This window comes from Chiloscyllium plagiosum, unplaced genomic scaffold, assembly GCF_037043375.1.
Source record: "Chiloscyllium plagiosum isolate Xiang-an unplaced genomic scaffold, Cpla_swu_hap1 HiC_scaffold_43, whole genome shotgun sequence".
Taxonomy (NCBI): domain Eukaryota; kingdom Metazoa; phylum Chordata; class Chondrichthyes; order Orectolobiformes; family Hemiscylliidae; genus Chiloscyllium; species Chiloscyllium plagiosum.
Genome location: NW_028270181.1, coordinates 18,006,370 through 18,020,594, shown reverse-complemented (window position 1 = coordinate 18,020,594; position 14,225 = coordinate 18,006,370). Strand labels below are relative to the sequence as shown.

Here is a 14,225-nt window from a genome sequence, read left to right as displayed (position 1 = left end):
AAAAGGTCAGCGGAAAATTTCACAGACTTCAGTCAAACCCGAGCCAAAAAGTGTTTTTATTTGTAAAATATCATGAATGCTTAAGTAATATGCAGTGTTTGTACATATTTTATTGATTGAATGAAATAAAAACTCTGTAAACATGCTTTTTTACGCAATTATGTTCAGTATGGCTTCTTTTGTTTATGATCAGATCAGTTATCGGAACAATCAGTTAAGGGAACAAAATACTCCCTGCCCGTCTCGTTCAGATAATCAAGGTTGTTCTGTACACAACCAGAATTTCCCATATGAAACAGGCAAACAAATCTTACTGGTTTTGCACATGAAAATTAAGTTTTATCACTGTTGTCACGTGTAATTATTTCATTTTTGGCTTAATTTTTAATTTTAGTTGCTATGTTTGTGAAATGACTAACATAAAAACAATTTTTCAGATTGTTTTACAATTGCTTTTTTATACTGTATTTTATTTACTCTCTTACTTTCTATGAAAAATAAAACTAACCCTCTCCAACATCTCAAATGAACTGTAAAAATACATGACACAGGTTTTCAGCTTCATTTTGATTTTTGCAATTTCACTACAGATTTCATACCTTATCATAATTGATTTACCTTAAGATAATTTGGTGAGGCAAATAGGAAAAAAACCTATTTGTCAGAAACTCAGCAGCTTTTCCCCTTTCACCTCACCTCTACTTTCCTGAAAGACATGTAAAACACTCCAAAGAGCAGAGGCCTGTTCAACCAAATTTGTTATGGAAAAAGAGTACTACATTACAATATATTTCAATACACATCCAATTCATCTGCCAAATTTAAACCTCTAGTAATGTCATTTACATATTCCAATTACAAAATGTGACTCAACAAATGGAAAACAATTCTCTCAAATGCAAAATCTTGACGACAATTCAGAGTATGCCAAAATGGCTGCATGGAAATTTACTACAATAAATTTATGAAGGTTGGGGTTTTGAACCACATTTCTTCCCACAGTTATAATGACAACCAAATTACCAGTTTGTTTAATTTTGCCATCAACTATCAGGATTAAACTTCGGTAACAATCTTTGCTTGTTCTCTATATTTCTATACAGCTTTAGATAGTCAATGAATGTTAATGAATAGATGGTTGTGTTGTCAAATCACGCTCATTAAATATTAGACCAAGACTGATGAAACCTGTGGGACTCTTTCAGAGGACTGGAGCCTATAATCCCTTCATTTTAGATTGGATATGAATCTAGTAATAAGTCCCAAAACATTTCATATGATGAAACAGGTAACAAGTAATGATAATTAGAGGAACTATAAAGCATTAAACTGGGGTAAAATTTGGTGACAGAAAATGTCAGGGAAAGAGTTTTAGTCTATGGGATTGAGATAACAGGTGATATTCCTGCTGAGGGTTAATGAATATTTGGAAACAAGAGGTCTAAAGAGAAAAGTTTAGTGCTGTAGAAAAAAAGCAAAAAATGTGTTCCAGACAGTCCTAATTTACTGATCTTTTTCTCTTTCATCCATCATTCACTTTATCTTCTGGTTCTCATCTTCGATCCTCAGTTATTATGCAGTAATTTATCTAGGTTATATATGCATATTTCATATACCTTCAAATAACTTTCCTATCTCAATGAACATATGCTTCATAACGAAGTATTTCTGGCTCTCACAGCTTGCAACATTATTTGAGCCACTCTTGAATGATTCAATAATTTTAATTCTTCCCATAGTGAATACTTGCAAATTGGCTTGTCACATGGCTGACCCTTCTCATTAGAGACCATTAAAAAAAAAACAGAATGGAAAATCTAGCAGAGAGGACCATAATTCGTTGGCACGGTGGCTCAGTGGTTAGCATTGCTGCCTCACAGCGGCAGTGACCTGGGTTCAATTCCAGCCTCGGGCAACTGTCTGTCTGGAGTTTGCACATTCTCTCAGTGTCTATGTGGGTTTGCTCCAGGTGCTCCAGTTTCCTTCCACAGTCCATAGATGTGCATGTGAATTGGCCATGCTAAATTGCCCATAGTGCTCTGCGATGTGTAGGCTAGGTGTATTAGTCAGGGGATCTCACTCAATTGCTTAGATGCGTTTGAAACAGATACTCACATATCAAATGACTCAAGATATTAAGAACATTTCTTACCATGAAATGATAGGAGTTTCTATCTGAACATGCAACCACAAATTTATTTCTAGGCACTTTGTCCCAAGTGCTCCCTTCACCAATTATTCTGCATGCTCACATTTGTTTTTATTTTTCATCTTGGGAAAATTTTACATTGTGATAAGTCAGTTTCTTCCTCCTTCCTAGGCAATGAGGCACATAACCTGAAAATCTCTGGAATATTTCTTATTTTCCACATCTCAGAGTCACAGAGACATAACCCCAAACTAAACAAGTTCCACCTGCCTACTCTTGGTCCACATCCCTCTAAACCTTTCATATTCATGTGTCTTTTAAACATTGTAATTATGCCCACATCGATACTTCCTCAGAAAGTTCATTCCACACACAAATCATCCTGTGTGTAAAACATTTGCCCCTCATGTCTTTTTATAATCTCTTTCCTCTCACCTTAAAAATCTGCCCAAGGTATCACATTCCAGGACTGCTAACTGCCAACTCCGTTAAAATCAGCTCAAGTCTCTCATTGCTGAACATGGTCATATTCTCATCAATATCTTCACCATCGCCAGCCTTTATTTCTCAAAAACGTTTCCTCACTAATACATCTTTACTTAAACCCTTCCTTTCTTTCTAAATATTCTATTTGAATGTTGTATTTATCTGACAGCACCTTCTATCATTGCCCCTAACTTCCCACATATAACCTGCTCAGGCTCCCTGATGTTCTCTATAAGGATTTCTGAATGAAAAGCTGCAAATAGTTGTTGTATCTAAGACAATTGTTCAATTATTTTAAATATAGTTCCCAAGACCGCAGCTTTTACACATTGACGCAGATGTGAATTGTTAATATTTAATAATTACAGACATGGAAAACTGACACTAACATAGATACAATAGTAGTGATTTTTGATAAGATTTGTAGCTCAGGTTGATGATAAGTCTGTAAGTTTGCTCACTGAGTTTGATGGTTTGTTTTCAGACATTTTGTCACCCTAGTCTGTAACATCATCAGTGAGAGTCTCCAGTGAAACATTGGTGGTACGTTCTGCCTCTCTATTTATAGGTCTTGGTTTCTTAAGGTGGATTATGTCATTTCCAGTTTTTTTTTCCAAGGGTAGATAGGATCTAAATCAATAGGTTTATTGATGGAGTTCTGGTTAGAATGCCATGCCTCTCAGAATTCTCTTGCGTGTCTTTGTTTCAGCTGTCCTAGGATGTGTGTTGTCCCAGTCAAAGTGGTGTCCTACTTTGTCTGTGTATATAAAAACTAGTGATAGTGGGTCGTGTCTTTTGGTAGCCAATTGGTGTTCATGTATCCCGGTGGCAAGTTTCCTGATAGTTTGTCCTGCTAGTGGTTTTTTACAATTCTTGGATGGTATTTTGTAAATGGCGTTAATTTTGCTGGTGGTGCCTAATGGATCGTTTAGGTTCATTCATCGCTGTTAATATGTTTGTAGGTTTGTGGGCTACCATGATGCCGAAGTCATTTCTGATAAGTCTTTGCTGTAAGGTAGTGTGGCTCTACATGTTGGTTGCATTGTGTCTGCTTGTTTGTTTCTGAGGAATCAGCAGATTGTGTTTAGTGGATTCCTGCTTTTCTTGAAAACATTGTATAGATATTTTCCTTCTGCTTTTTGTAGTTCTTGGGTGCTGCAGTGTGATGTAGCTCCTTCAAGTAGCGTCTCGATGCAGCTCCATTTGTGTTTGTTGGGATGATTGCTTCTGAAGTTAAGTATTTGGTCTGTGTGGGAGTTGTTTCTCTGTAGTCGCTGGTTTGAAACTCTCTACTAACTGTACGTTCAACTGTCATGTCTAGGAATGGGAGTCTGTTGTCGTTCTCCTCCTCTGGTGAATTTTATGCCTATCAGGATATTGTTGATGGTGTTGTATGTTTCGTCTAATTTGTTCAGTTTTATGACAACAAAGATGTCATTTACGTAGCGGACCCAAAGTTTGGGTTGGATAGATGGGAGGGCAGCTTGTTCAAGTCTCTGCATTACTGCTTCCACTAGGAGTTCTGATATTGGTGAATACCATAGGTGTTCCGTTGACTTATTGTTATTGAATGTGAAGTGGTGGTGAGGCACAGGTGCATTTGCTTGAGGATGTTGTCTTTGCTGATGAAGTTGGTTTTGTCTGGTGTTTGCGGTCCTGGTTTTCCTCATAGTGATGCTAGTGTTTCTTTAGCCAGATCAATGTTAACCAGATCAAAGGGCTGTAATGTCAAAGGAGACCATTATTCCGTCCGCTTCTACCTTGGTGTCTTTGATGGTGTTCAGGAATTCTTGGGTGGAGTGAATGGAGTGGCATGAATCTTCAATTAGGTGTTTTGGCCACCAAAAGACACAACCCACTATCACAAGTTTCTATACATACAGACAAAGAATGACACCACTTTGACTGGAACAACAGACACATCCTAGGTCAGGTGAAACAAAGACACACATGAGAATTCTTAAAGGCATGGCATCACCCACCTTAAGAAACCAAGACCTATAAACAGAGAGGCGAGACATACCACCAGCGCTTCACCGGAGACTCACTGATGATGTTACCTAGGATGGTGACAAAACTTCTGAAAATAAACCTTCCAGCTCAGCAGGCTCTTTTACAGACTTACAGATACAATATAACTAGTGGTAGGAACAAGAAATTAACATTAACATATTTAAGACGCATAAGTAAATTCTGTAATATTCTCGTACAAAGCTGGCAGTGTATGTGAGTAAGGATGGGTAGGGGAGTCAAATTTCAGCTTTTTCTCTTCCTCTAAACTAGTTCTTAATTTTCATGATTTCTTCCACACCACCACGCAAAACCAGAGTGAAAAGAACTGTGTTAAGGAAGGCTTCGAAGCCTGAAATGAAGCAAATGTCTGCTGAGTATTGCAACAGGTTGCCTATCTGAACAGTACTTAAAATGCTACATGTTAATGTGGAAAATAATCTTACAATGAATGCTGCTGGAAAATGAAATTCCTGAACATAAAAGTCCTGTTTTATTTGTTCCATTACTGATGTATAAATGATGCAACTCACCACTGCTACCACAGTCTGCGCAGGAGATGAGATCTTCTGGGTTTTTTTCACGGTTATATTCCTTTGTCCCCAAGCAGAAACTGCAGATTGGAAAGGGATTTGCACGGGGCTAGAAATAAGAAGTTTTCTTCATTTAATTTTTTTTAAGTGTACAAATGTCACTACCAATCTAATGTAGCAAAGTTAAAAAAAATGTGTATTCAAAGAGTTTTTATTATAAATCACGAAATATAAACATTCAACCATTATATGACATACATTTAAAAGTGTATCTCATAAGTAACTGATTTAACTAATTAATTTTGGTACACTGAAAAATAATTTGTTTTTTTAAAATCTTACTGTACTCAGTAATGCACAGTGCTCAATATTCTGTAATGCATTGTTCAAGCAGACTACAAAATAATTTAATCAATTTAGGCTACGTTTTAAATTATCTTCTACATGATTTAACAGTGTGCTCAATTTCTTGAACTAAAATATCAGTGTTTCCACCTGCAAACATAGTATACATGAATATCTATACAAGGATAGCAGTGAAGAAATTTAGTTTGATAAGCACAATTGATTATTCCACTTTGAAAGATAACAATGTAAAACATAGTAGGAATGGGGTGGGAAGCCATAAAACATCAGAATAGATCTTCTACCTCAGCAACACCTTCCCCATTATCTTAACGTCTTTGATTCACTCAGCATTTAAAGTTGTAACAATCTTCAATTTCAATATACCCAATGACCACATATCTAGTTTTCTATGTTTGAGAATTCCAAGGCTTCAGTCGTAGGAGTGAAAAAAATTCTCTTAATCTCAGTCCTAAATTTACAGCCCTTGTTGAGACAAGAAACAGAGATTCTAGGCTCCCCACTCACAGGAACCCAAGTAACCATTCTGCGAAGATTCCTCAGAAATTTATAGGTTTTAGTATGATCATCTCTCATTCTTCTAACTTCAGGGAATATGGGCCTAAGTCAACATGATGGCCACAGGCATGATACTGCTTCCCAAGTTGCCAGGTTGCTTGCAGGGAGATGTCAGGTGTTGGTGACAGCATCCTTAGTCATGCAAAGATATCTTCAGCACAGCCTTTCATTCATGTGCAGGCAGCTGCAATGCCTTTGGTACACTGCTAAATAGTGTTGAAGACCCTGGTTCCCCTCCTCAATGTATTTTGGGTTTGTTACCCACTGAAGCCTGCTGAGCCTCAGTTTCTGATACTGTTGGTGCCAGATCGTCCTTCTTTCTCTTCTCATCAATTTCAGCAATGCTAACATCTGGTAAAATACTATTATTCTATGAAGAAATATCATGACTGAAATGTTTGGTTTACATTTGAGACCTTGACACAAGCAAACCACCCTTTCGGACTTAATCTTGCAGTTTGTGTGGGTAAAAGTCTTCCCAAATTCTCTATATAATGTGGTACATCCTCCATGTCCAACCTCCTTCATTTTCCTTCTACTATATGCCAGAACTTTGTAGCTTAATCTTTGTACTGCTTTCCAAGCCTGTGATTATAAGCTCAATCTTGACTCTTGGTGGCCTTCATTATCCTCTCTAATGCATGCTTACCACCTGGGTGCCTACAGCCTGTAGCACAACGGTTTTATCCCCATAACTTTTCCTTTTAGATACGTAAACCTAGAATGCTCCTGCATAGCCGCATGTGGAATAATCCTTCCCACCATTATCATCATTATGGTCAGTTGCCTGGTTGCCTCTTATTGAAACGTATTCATGTATATGGGACGGAAAAAAACAGCAAAAGGATAGCATGTTGGTGATGGGAGTTGATCGAGCTTTTTCACCATTATTCTTCAGAGTTATGGCCTTAACCGAGTTCTTATCTGATTGTATTTATCAGTATCTGTTTTGATGCATTCAGTTTGGTGTGTTTACACGAAGCAGCAACATGTGCAAAGATTTTGTTTTATTCATTCATGGGATGAGGGTGTCGCTGGCTAGGCCAGTATTTATTGCCAATCCCTAATTGCCCAGAGGACAGTTGAGAGTTAACCACATTGCTATGGGTCGAGACTCACATGTAGGCCAGACCAGGTAAGGATGGCAGATTCCTTCCTTAAAGGATATTTGTGAACCAGATTTTTTTTTTCCTGACAATCGACAATGGTTTCATTTGACTCCCAATTCCAGATTTTCACTGAATTCAAATACCACCATCTACGCTGGCAAGATTTGAACCCCGGTCCCCAGAGTATTACCTGGGTCTCTGGATTAATAATCATGTGGTAATATCATTAAGCCTGCCCTGCAATCTTGATCCCCTCCCATTTGTACTATGCATTCTCTGTGTGACCTTCTTTTGCAAGATGAATTAGGACAGAGACTGTGATTGTAAATTTTTCGTTTGTTTCATTTATCTATCATTTCCCTTCTTTCCTCGGATGTTCCCTTTATCTTTCTTCAATCTTCTTCGTGACTATTGCCCTTTCACTATCCCCTTGATATTCCTGCTCTTCCCCAATCCCAAATTTCTCCAGATCTCCATACCCAGCCTTAGTTTTACACTGTACCTTATTCAAACCATGTCTTTCTCCCTCTCCAGAACTCTATGCCAATGTGCTCTCCATCCTAAATATTCCCACTCTTCTCCATCTCCCTTCCTTCTAATACAGTGATTCTCCCCTCTCCATCCCAGCTTCCTTCCAGTGTCCCTGCCAACCACGCCCTTTAAACTGCATTTTTCTCCACCTAACCTTTTGGGTTGAGTCCCTTTTAAATTAAGCACACCTTGTTAGCCCAAGTCAAGTTTAATGGCATTAGCTGTATGACTGCCTTATTTGGGCAAGCTTTTTGAGTCAGTCAGGCTTCACACCTTACAATGCTAATGTTTTAAGAACTGCAAGTGAAACTATATATGACTGAGACTTCGGTGAACTAGGTGACCTGGTGAAGCTTCACTCCCTACTTTAAATGTTTAGGTAAAGAAGTGGCATGGTCATGAAGAAACCAAGTCAATGACAAAGTTAGCCCTCACTAGAGCTTGGAGGAACAAGTCTACCCCACTAGTTATGTGCCTCAGATAGTCAGGTTTGTGAATAGTGTTTTCTACTTTTGCCTAACAAGATTGGACACATGAACACAATTCCAGTGTGCTGGGTGTGAAAGAGTTTTCATAGCCAGCTATTCAATGCAAAAGAGATTTCTGACCATCAAGGTCAGCAAAAGTGAACCACTTGAAAGCTTCAGATGACTTAATCACTCAACTTTAATCCAAAGTCAGGAAACTGAATTTGTGCCACCTGCTTAATTAATTCATCCTCCCGCCCTCTTTCCAAATGGACCTGCAAGATTCTGCCAGAGAGAGCATGACAATAGAAGGCTAACTTTGTTCTCATCTCAGTATCAGTATTGGTGTTGGGTCCACGGCTTTTTATCATTATATAAATGATTTGGATGTGATATTGGAGGTATGGTTAGTGAGTTTGCAGATGACACCAAAATTATAAGTGTAGTGGACAATGAACAAAGTTACCTCAGAGTACAATGGGATCTTGATCAGATGGGCCAACGGGCTGAGGAGTGATAGATGGAGTTTAATTTAGATAAATGTGAGGTGCTACATTTTGGAAAGGCAAATCTGGGCAAGACGTATATACTTAATGGTAAGGTCCTAAGGAGTGTTGCTGAACAAAGAGACCTTGTAGTGCAGGTTCATAGTTCCTTAAAAAGTGTGGTCACAGTTAGATAGGATAGTGAAGGAAGTGTTTGTTATGCTTGCTAGTATTGATCAGTGCATTGAGTATAGGAGTTGGGAAGTCATGTTGCAGTTGTACAGGATATTGGTTAGGCCACTATTGTAATACTGCATGCAATTCTGGTCTCCCTCCCATAGGAAGGATATTGTTAACTTTGTCACTGACTTGGTTCCTTCATTAACATGCCACTTCTTTACTTCTTAGTGTGGGGTGTGAAGCTTCATCATGTCAACTAGTTCATGGGAAGTCTGAGTCATGTATAGTCTCACTTGTAGTTCTTAAAACATTTGCAAGTAGTGTGAAGCCTGAGTGACTCAAAAAGCTTGCAGAAATGATAGTTTGGAAAAGATTTACAAAAACATTGCCAGCGCTGAGTGTTTGAGCTGTAGGGAGAAGCTGAATAGACTGGGGCTATTTTCCCTGGAGCATCAGAGACTGAGAGTTGACCTTATAGAAGTTTATAAAATCATAAGGGGTATGGATAGGATAAAGAGACAAAGTCTTTTCCCCAGGGTATAGGAGTCCAAAACTAGAAGGCATACGTTTAAGCGAGAGCTGAAAGATTTAAAAGGGACCTAAGGGGCAACCTTTTCACGCAGAGGGTAGTGCGTGTATAGAATGAACTGCCAGAGGAAGTGGTGGGCAGGCAGGAGACTGGAAGAACATAGGAAGCCAGGCAGCATCAGGAGGTGGAGAAGTCGACGTTTTAGGATTGAAGAAGGATTACACCAGAAAAACCGACTTCTCCACCTCCAGTTGCTGCCTGGCTTGCTGTGTTCTTCCAACCTCCTGCCTGTATATTTCGGATTCTAGCATCTGCAGTTTTTTTTGTCTCTAACAAAGAGATAGTGGCATAGTGGCTGTCACTGGACTTGTAATTCAAGACTCAGGTAATGTTCCAAAGTTCAAACTCATGATTTGAAACCCCCATGGTGGGTAGTGGAATTTAAATTCAGTAAGAAATGAAAATCTAATGTTAACTATAAAGCCATTCTTTATTGTCTTAAAAAAAAAATCTGGTTTGCTAATATTCTTTAGGAAAAACTGCTGACCTTACCTTGTCTGGCCTACATCTGAGCCTAGAGCAACAGCAATGTGGCTAATTCTTGGCTGCTTTCTGAGATGGCCATTCAGTAGTATCAACCGCTAAGAAGCGTCAAGAAAGAAAATAAACCTTATGGGCCACTTGGCATTGACTAAGACAGTGGAAAAGACAATGGCAAAGTCCTCTTTACCAATATTAGGTGGCTAAAGTGCCAAAATTGAAAGAATTGTTTCACAGACTAATCAAGCCTGACAATAATCATAATACTACTAATAGAATCATACTTGATCTACATCATCTAAAACAACACCAACACCATTTTTGGGTATGTTCTATCCCATCAGCATAAATGCTGACCCAGCCAGTGTTGCACTTATCCTATTCCCAATTAACAAAAACACAGGATGTTGAAAACAGAAAACAGCATTCAACCTAATAACCTGAGGTCATGATGCAGTTGTATAAGACTCTGGTGCGGCCGCATCTGGAATATTGTGTGCAGTTTTGGTTGCCATACTATAGGAAGGATGTGGAGGCACTGGAACAGGTGCAGAGGAGGTTTACCAGGATGTTGCCTGGTATGGAAGGAAGATCGTATGAGGAAAGACTGAGACACTTGGGGCTGTTTTCATTAGAGAAAAGAAGGTTTAGGGGTGACTTGATTGAGGTGTACAAGATGATTAGGGGGTTAGATAGGGTTGACAGTGTGAACCTTTTCCCGCGTATGGAGTCGGGTATTACAAGGGGGCATAGCTTTAAATTAAGGGGGGGTAGATATAGGACTGAAGTTAGGGGTAGGTTCTTCACTCAGCGAGTCGTAAGTTCATGGAATGCCCTGCCAGTAGCAGTGGTGGACTCTCCCTCTTTATGGGCATTTAAGCGGGCATTGGATAGGTATATGGAGGATAGTGGGTTAGTATAGGTTAGGTGGGCTTGGATCGGCGCAACATCGAGGGCCAAAGGGCCTGTACTGCACTGTATTCTTCTATGTTCTATGTTCTAATTAGTCCATGTCAGTATTTTGCATTCTGTTTAAGCTCTCTTTCAACTTTCCTCACCTAAATCACAACCATCAGCCACCATCTTTCCTTATCACAATAATCTGAGCCCTTTTCTCTCATGTTTGTCTAGCTTCCCCTTAAATGCACCTAAACTATTCACTTCAATTATGCCTCATGTGAGCAAGTTCTGTGAACTCACCATATGCCGGATAAACATGTTTTTCTGAATCCCCTTATATAAATCTTATATCTTATTTGATGGCCTTTGGATATGCCTTTGCCTACAAGATGACACACTCTCTTTGTATTCATTCTATTGAAACCTGTCATTATTTTAAATACCTCTGTAAACGTCACGACTAGCTTTCTTTCATCAAGATAGGTAGCCTGTTAATCCTTTCCCGGTACATATAAAATGGCCCATTTCTGGAATTAACCATATAAATCTTCAGATTCTGTGTAGTGTCCATATATCCTTTTCATAACATGACAACCAGAACTCCACACTATATTGAAAGTTTGGTCCCACTAAGGTTTAATACAGGTTTAGTGTGACTACTTTTCAATTCTCCCCTTCTAGAAATAAAATCTAATATTTGTTTTGCTAATTTTATGGCCTTGCTAATCTGGAGCTCAGCATAGTGTTCCATGTCTTTGCTCCTTTCTCCCATGGAGATTGCACCTTCTAATTATAATCGATGACCTTTCCTTCCAACTAAAATGTAAAATGTTAGCAAGACTACAACAATCATCTTCAAATGATCTAATAGCATCACATTTCATTGTTTGCATGGGTTTTCCAAAGTTGCCAAAGACGACATGATCAGCATGCAGAACAATCTTATAAACTAACCTAATAAGGCTAATATACCATACTTTCTAACCTCACTTGGGTGAATAGTGTAATTCATCTATAAGAGTAAGAAAGCCCTGTACCTCAGCCTGGGCCAATTGCTTCTAACATCCTCTTAACACTCAGACCTTCCATCAGGGTATATGCCAATGTTCCAGGAGGAACTGATGAATCTGATGGTTAACTGACTGCTGCAACAAATGAATTCAGATAAATCTCTATGGAGAACTTTAGCTCAAATGATCCAAGTCTCTTGAATTTGTCAGAAAAGTGCTAAGCAACAAAAACCTGTATTTGTGTTTATTCGCATATTTGCCCTCGAGATAATGATTTAAGCCTTGTCGTCAAAAACCCATGAGTCTCTTCAACAGCTTTAGGACCTTCAACAATCACAAAACATATTAGCAAAATCGCTTCAATATGTCTGCCATCTTGGTCTTTTTGTCTCCCAAACAAACTGTTGTATTTGAATTTCTAGGAAGAATTTTTCGACAGAGTTATGCCTGCTGTGAGTCTGACACACCAACCTATACACCAAGTAAAAGTTAAAGTTCATCAGCACTTCCCTCCTTGCAAAAAGTTCAGTCTTTTGCCATCACAAATGAGTTTCAAAGTTTTTCCAAGACCTCATACATGGGTCAAAAGGAATCAGTTCAAAGTCTTGATTGCGAATAAAAGCTATGTATATGTATTTGCCCTCAAAAATGAGGCATACAGTGATCTTGCACAAACCAGCAGTTAATCTGTGCACACCATGTAATAGAAAGGACAGCCTATTCTTTTATTATTAGAAAATAGGTATCCAGCACATCTTGAAATAACCATATACAAAAAAAAACTATCCTGAGAGTAATACCATGAGTAAAAGTGTGGAATAGTTTCTGGAAAGAGTTGAAACAGTGAAAGGGAAATTCCCAGTTCAACATGGAGCAGAGGACTATACTGGATGTTAGGTAAAAGATGAAGAATGTAAGTTTGCGGAATGTAGTCTAAGAAGGCAAGTTAAACTGGCTGAATTATATTCATAAATATACAAATTAGAGAAGCAGGTTATTTGACCTCTCAAGCCTATTCTGCCATTTGGTAAGATCATTAGCTGATTTGGCCTCAATTTTGTCTATGAACTATACCCTTTGACCAGCTGATCGATCAAGAATCTATATAGCTTAGACTTAAAAATATTCATTGGCTTTATCTTCACACTATTTGGGAAGAGAATTCAACAGACTAAAGACTCTCCGAGAAAGAAAAATGGCTGCACCTCAGTTTAAAATGGAAGACCTCTTATTTTTAAACTGTATCTCCTAGTTGTAATTTCTACATAAACAGAAAACATTCTCAAAGCAACCTCACTGTCAATTCTCCCATAATCTTATGTTTCAATAAGTTCACCTCTCATTCTTCTAAAATGCAATGAATACAGACCAACCTGTGGAACTGTTCTTCACAATGCCTTCATTCCAGGAATGAATCAAGTGAGCTGACTTTGAACTGCTTCTAGTGATATTATATCCTTTCTGAAGTAAGGAGACCCAAATCATAGAGTCCATCAGTTGTATCTCCTCCCTTTATATTCCAATTCATTGCAATAAACAACACCACTCCATTTTCTGTGCCTGTGTACTAACTTTTTGTCATTAATGTAACAGGACACGCTCTGTGTCACTGAGCTTTTTGCCATCTTTTTCCATTTAATAACCTACTACTTTCTATTCTTCCAGATTCCAGTCTTAGTCTACATAATGAGGAACAGGACCAAAAGTTTAATTTGTTAAAAACAGATCAATGATCTGATTACAGTGCTTAAACAATATAACAGTTACAGTTAACTAAAATATAGGTATTAAAAGAAATATTGGTATGCCATATTGCATTAGGATGCCAATTAATGACCAAGTTCAGACTGATCTCTAATAAAGTTAGTTATCATAAAGGACTATCGCTGGCTGGAAGACTAAAATCAAAATAATTCACAGCTGGTTATTACTACCAACATAATTCTAGGGTCACTTAGAGGTGCAGTCTCATGGCGTATAAAGGGCTGAGCACCTGCAAAATGAGCATGACAGTGATACTAGATCATGTGGAACCACAGCCAAAGTCTTCATTCCCATTCCTTGTAAATATTTATGTTTAGTAAAGTCTGTAAGAACGTGGACCTCACTATTTTCTAATTAATTTAGGCCTGTGAGCTTCGTGGCTGCGCCAGGATTTATTGCTCATCTTTAAGTGCCCTGGAAAAGGTCACAGTGGGATGTCTTCGTGAATCACTACAGTCCATTTAATGTAGCTACACTCATAATGCTGTTAGGAACAGAGTTCAAGCAACAGATATATTTCTAATTCAAGACTGTTAACTGACTTGAAGGAGAATCTGTAAGTCATAGTGTTCCTATATACCTCATCCCTTGTCCTTCTCACGGTAATG

At 38.4% G+C, this 14,225-nt stretch overlaps 1 protein-coding gene across 2 annotated transcripts in view; it reads right to left on the bottom strand.

Moving 5' to 3' along the window:
* kat6b (K(lysine) acetyltransferase 6B) overlaps nt 1–14,225 on the bottom strand; it is a 216,197-nt gene that overhangs the window by 124,876 nt on the left and 77,096 nt on the right. For both annotated transcript variants that reach the window (XM_043678896.2, XM_043678897.2), the window contains exon 3: nt 5,179–5,287. In XM_043678896.2, the coding sequence (XP_043534831.2) occupies nt 5,179–5,287 (109 nt within the window). The remainder of the gene's footprint in view (nt 1–5,178; nt 5,288–14,225) is intronic.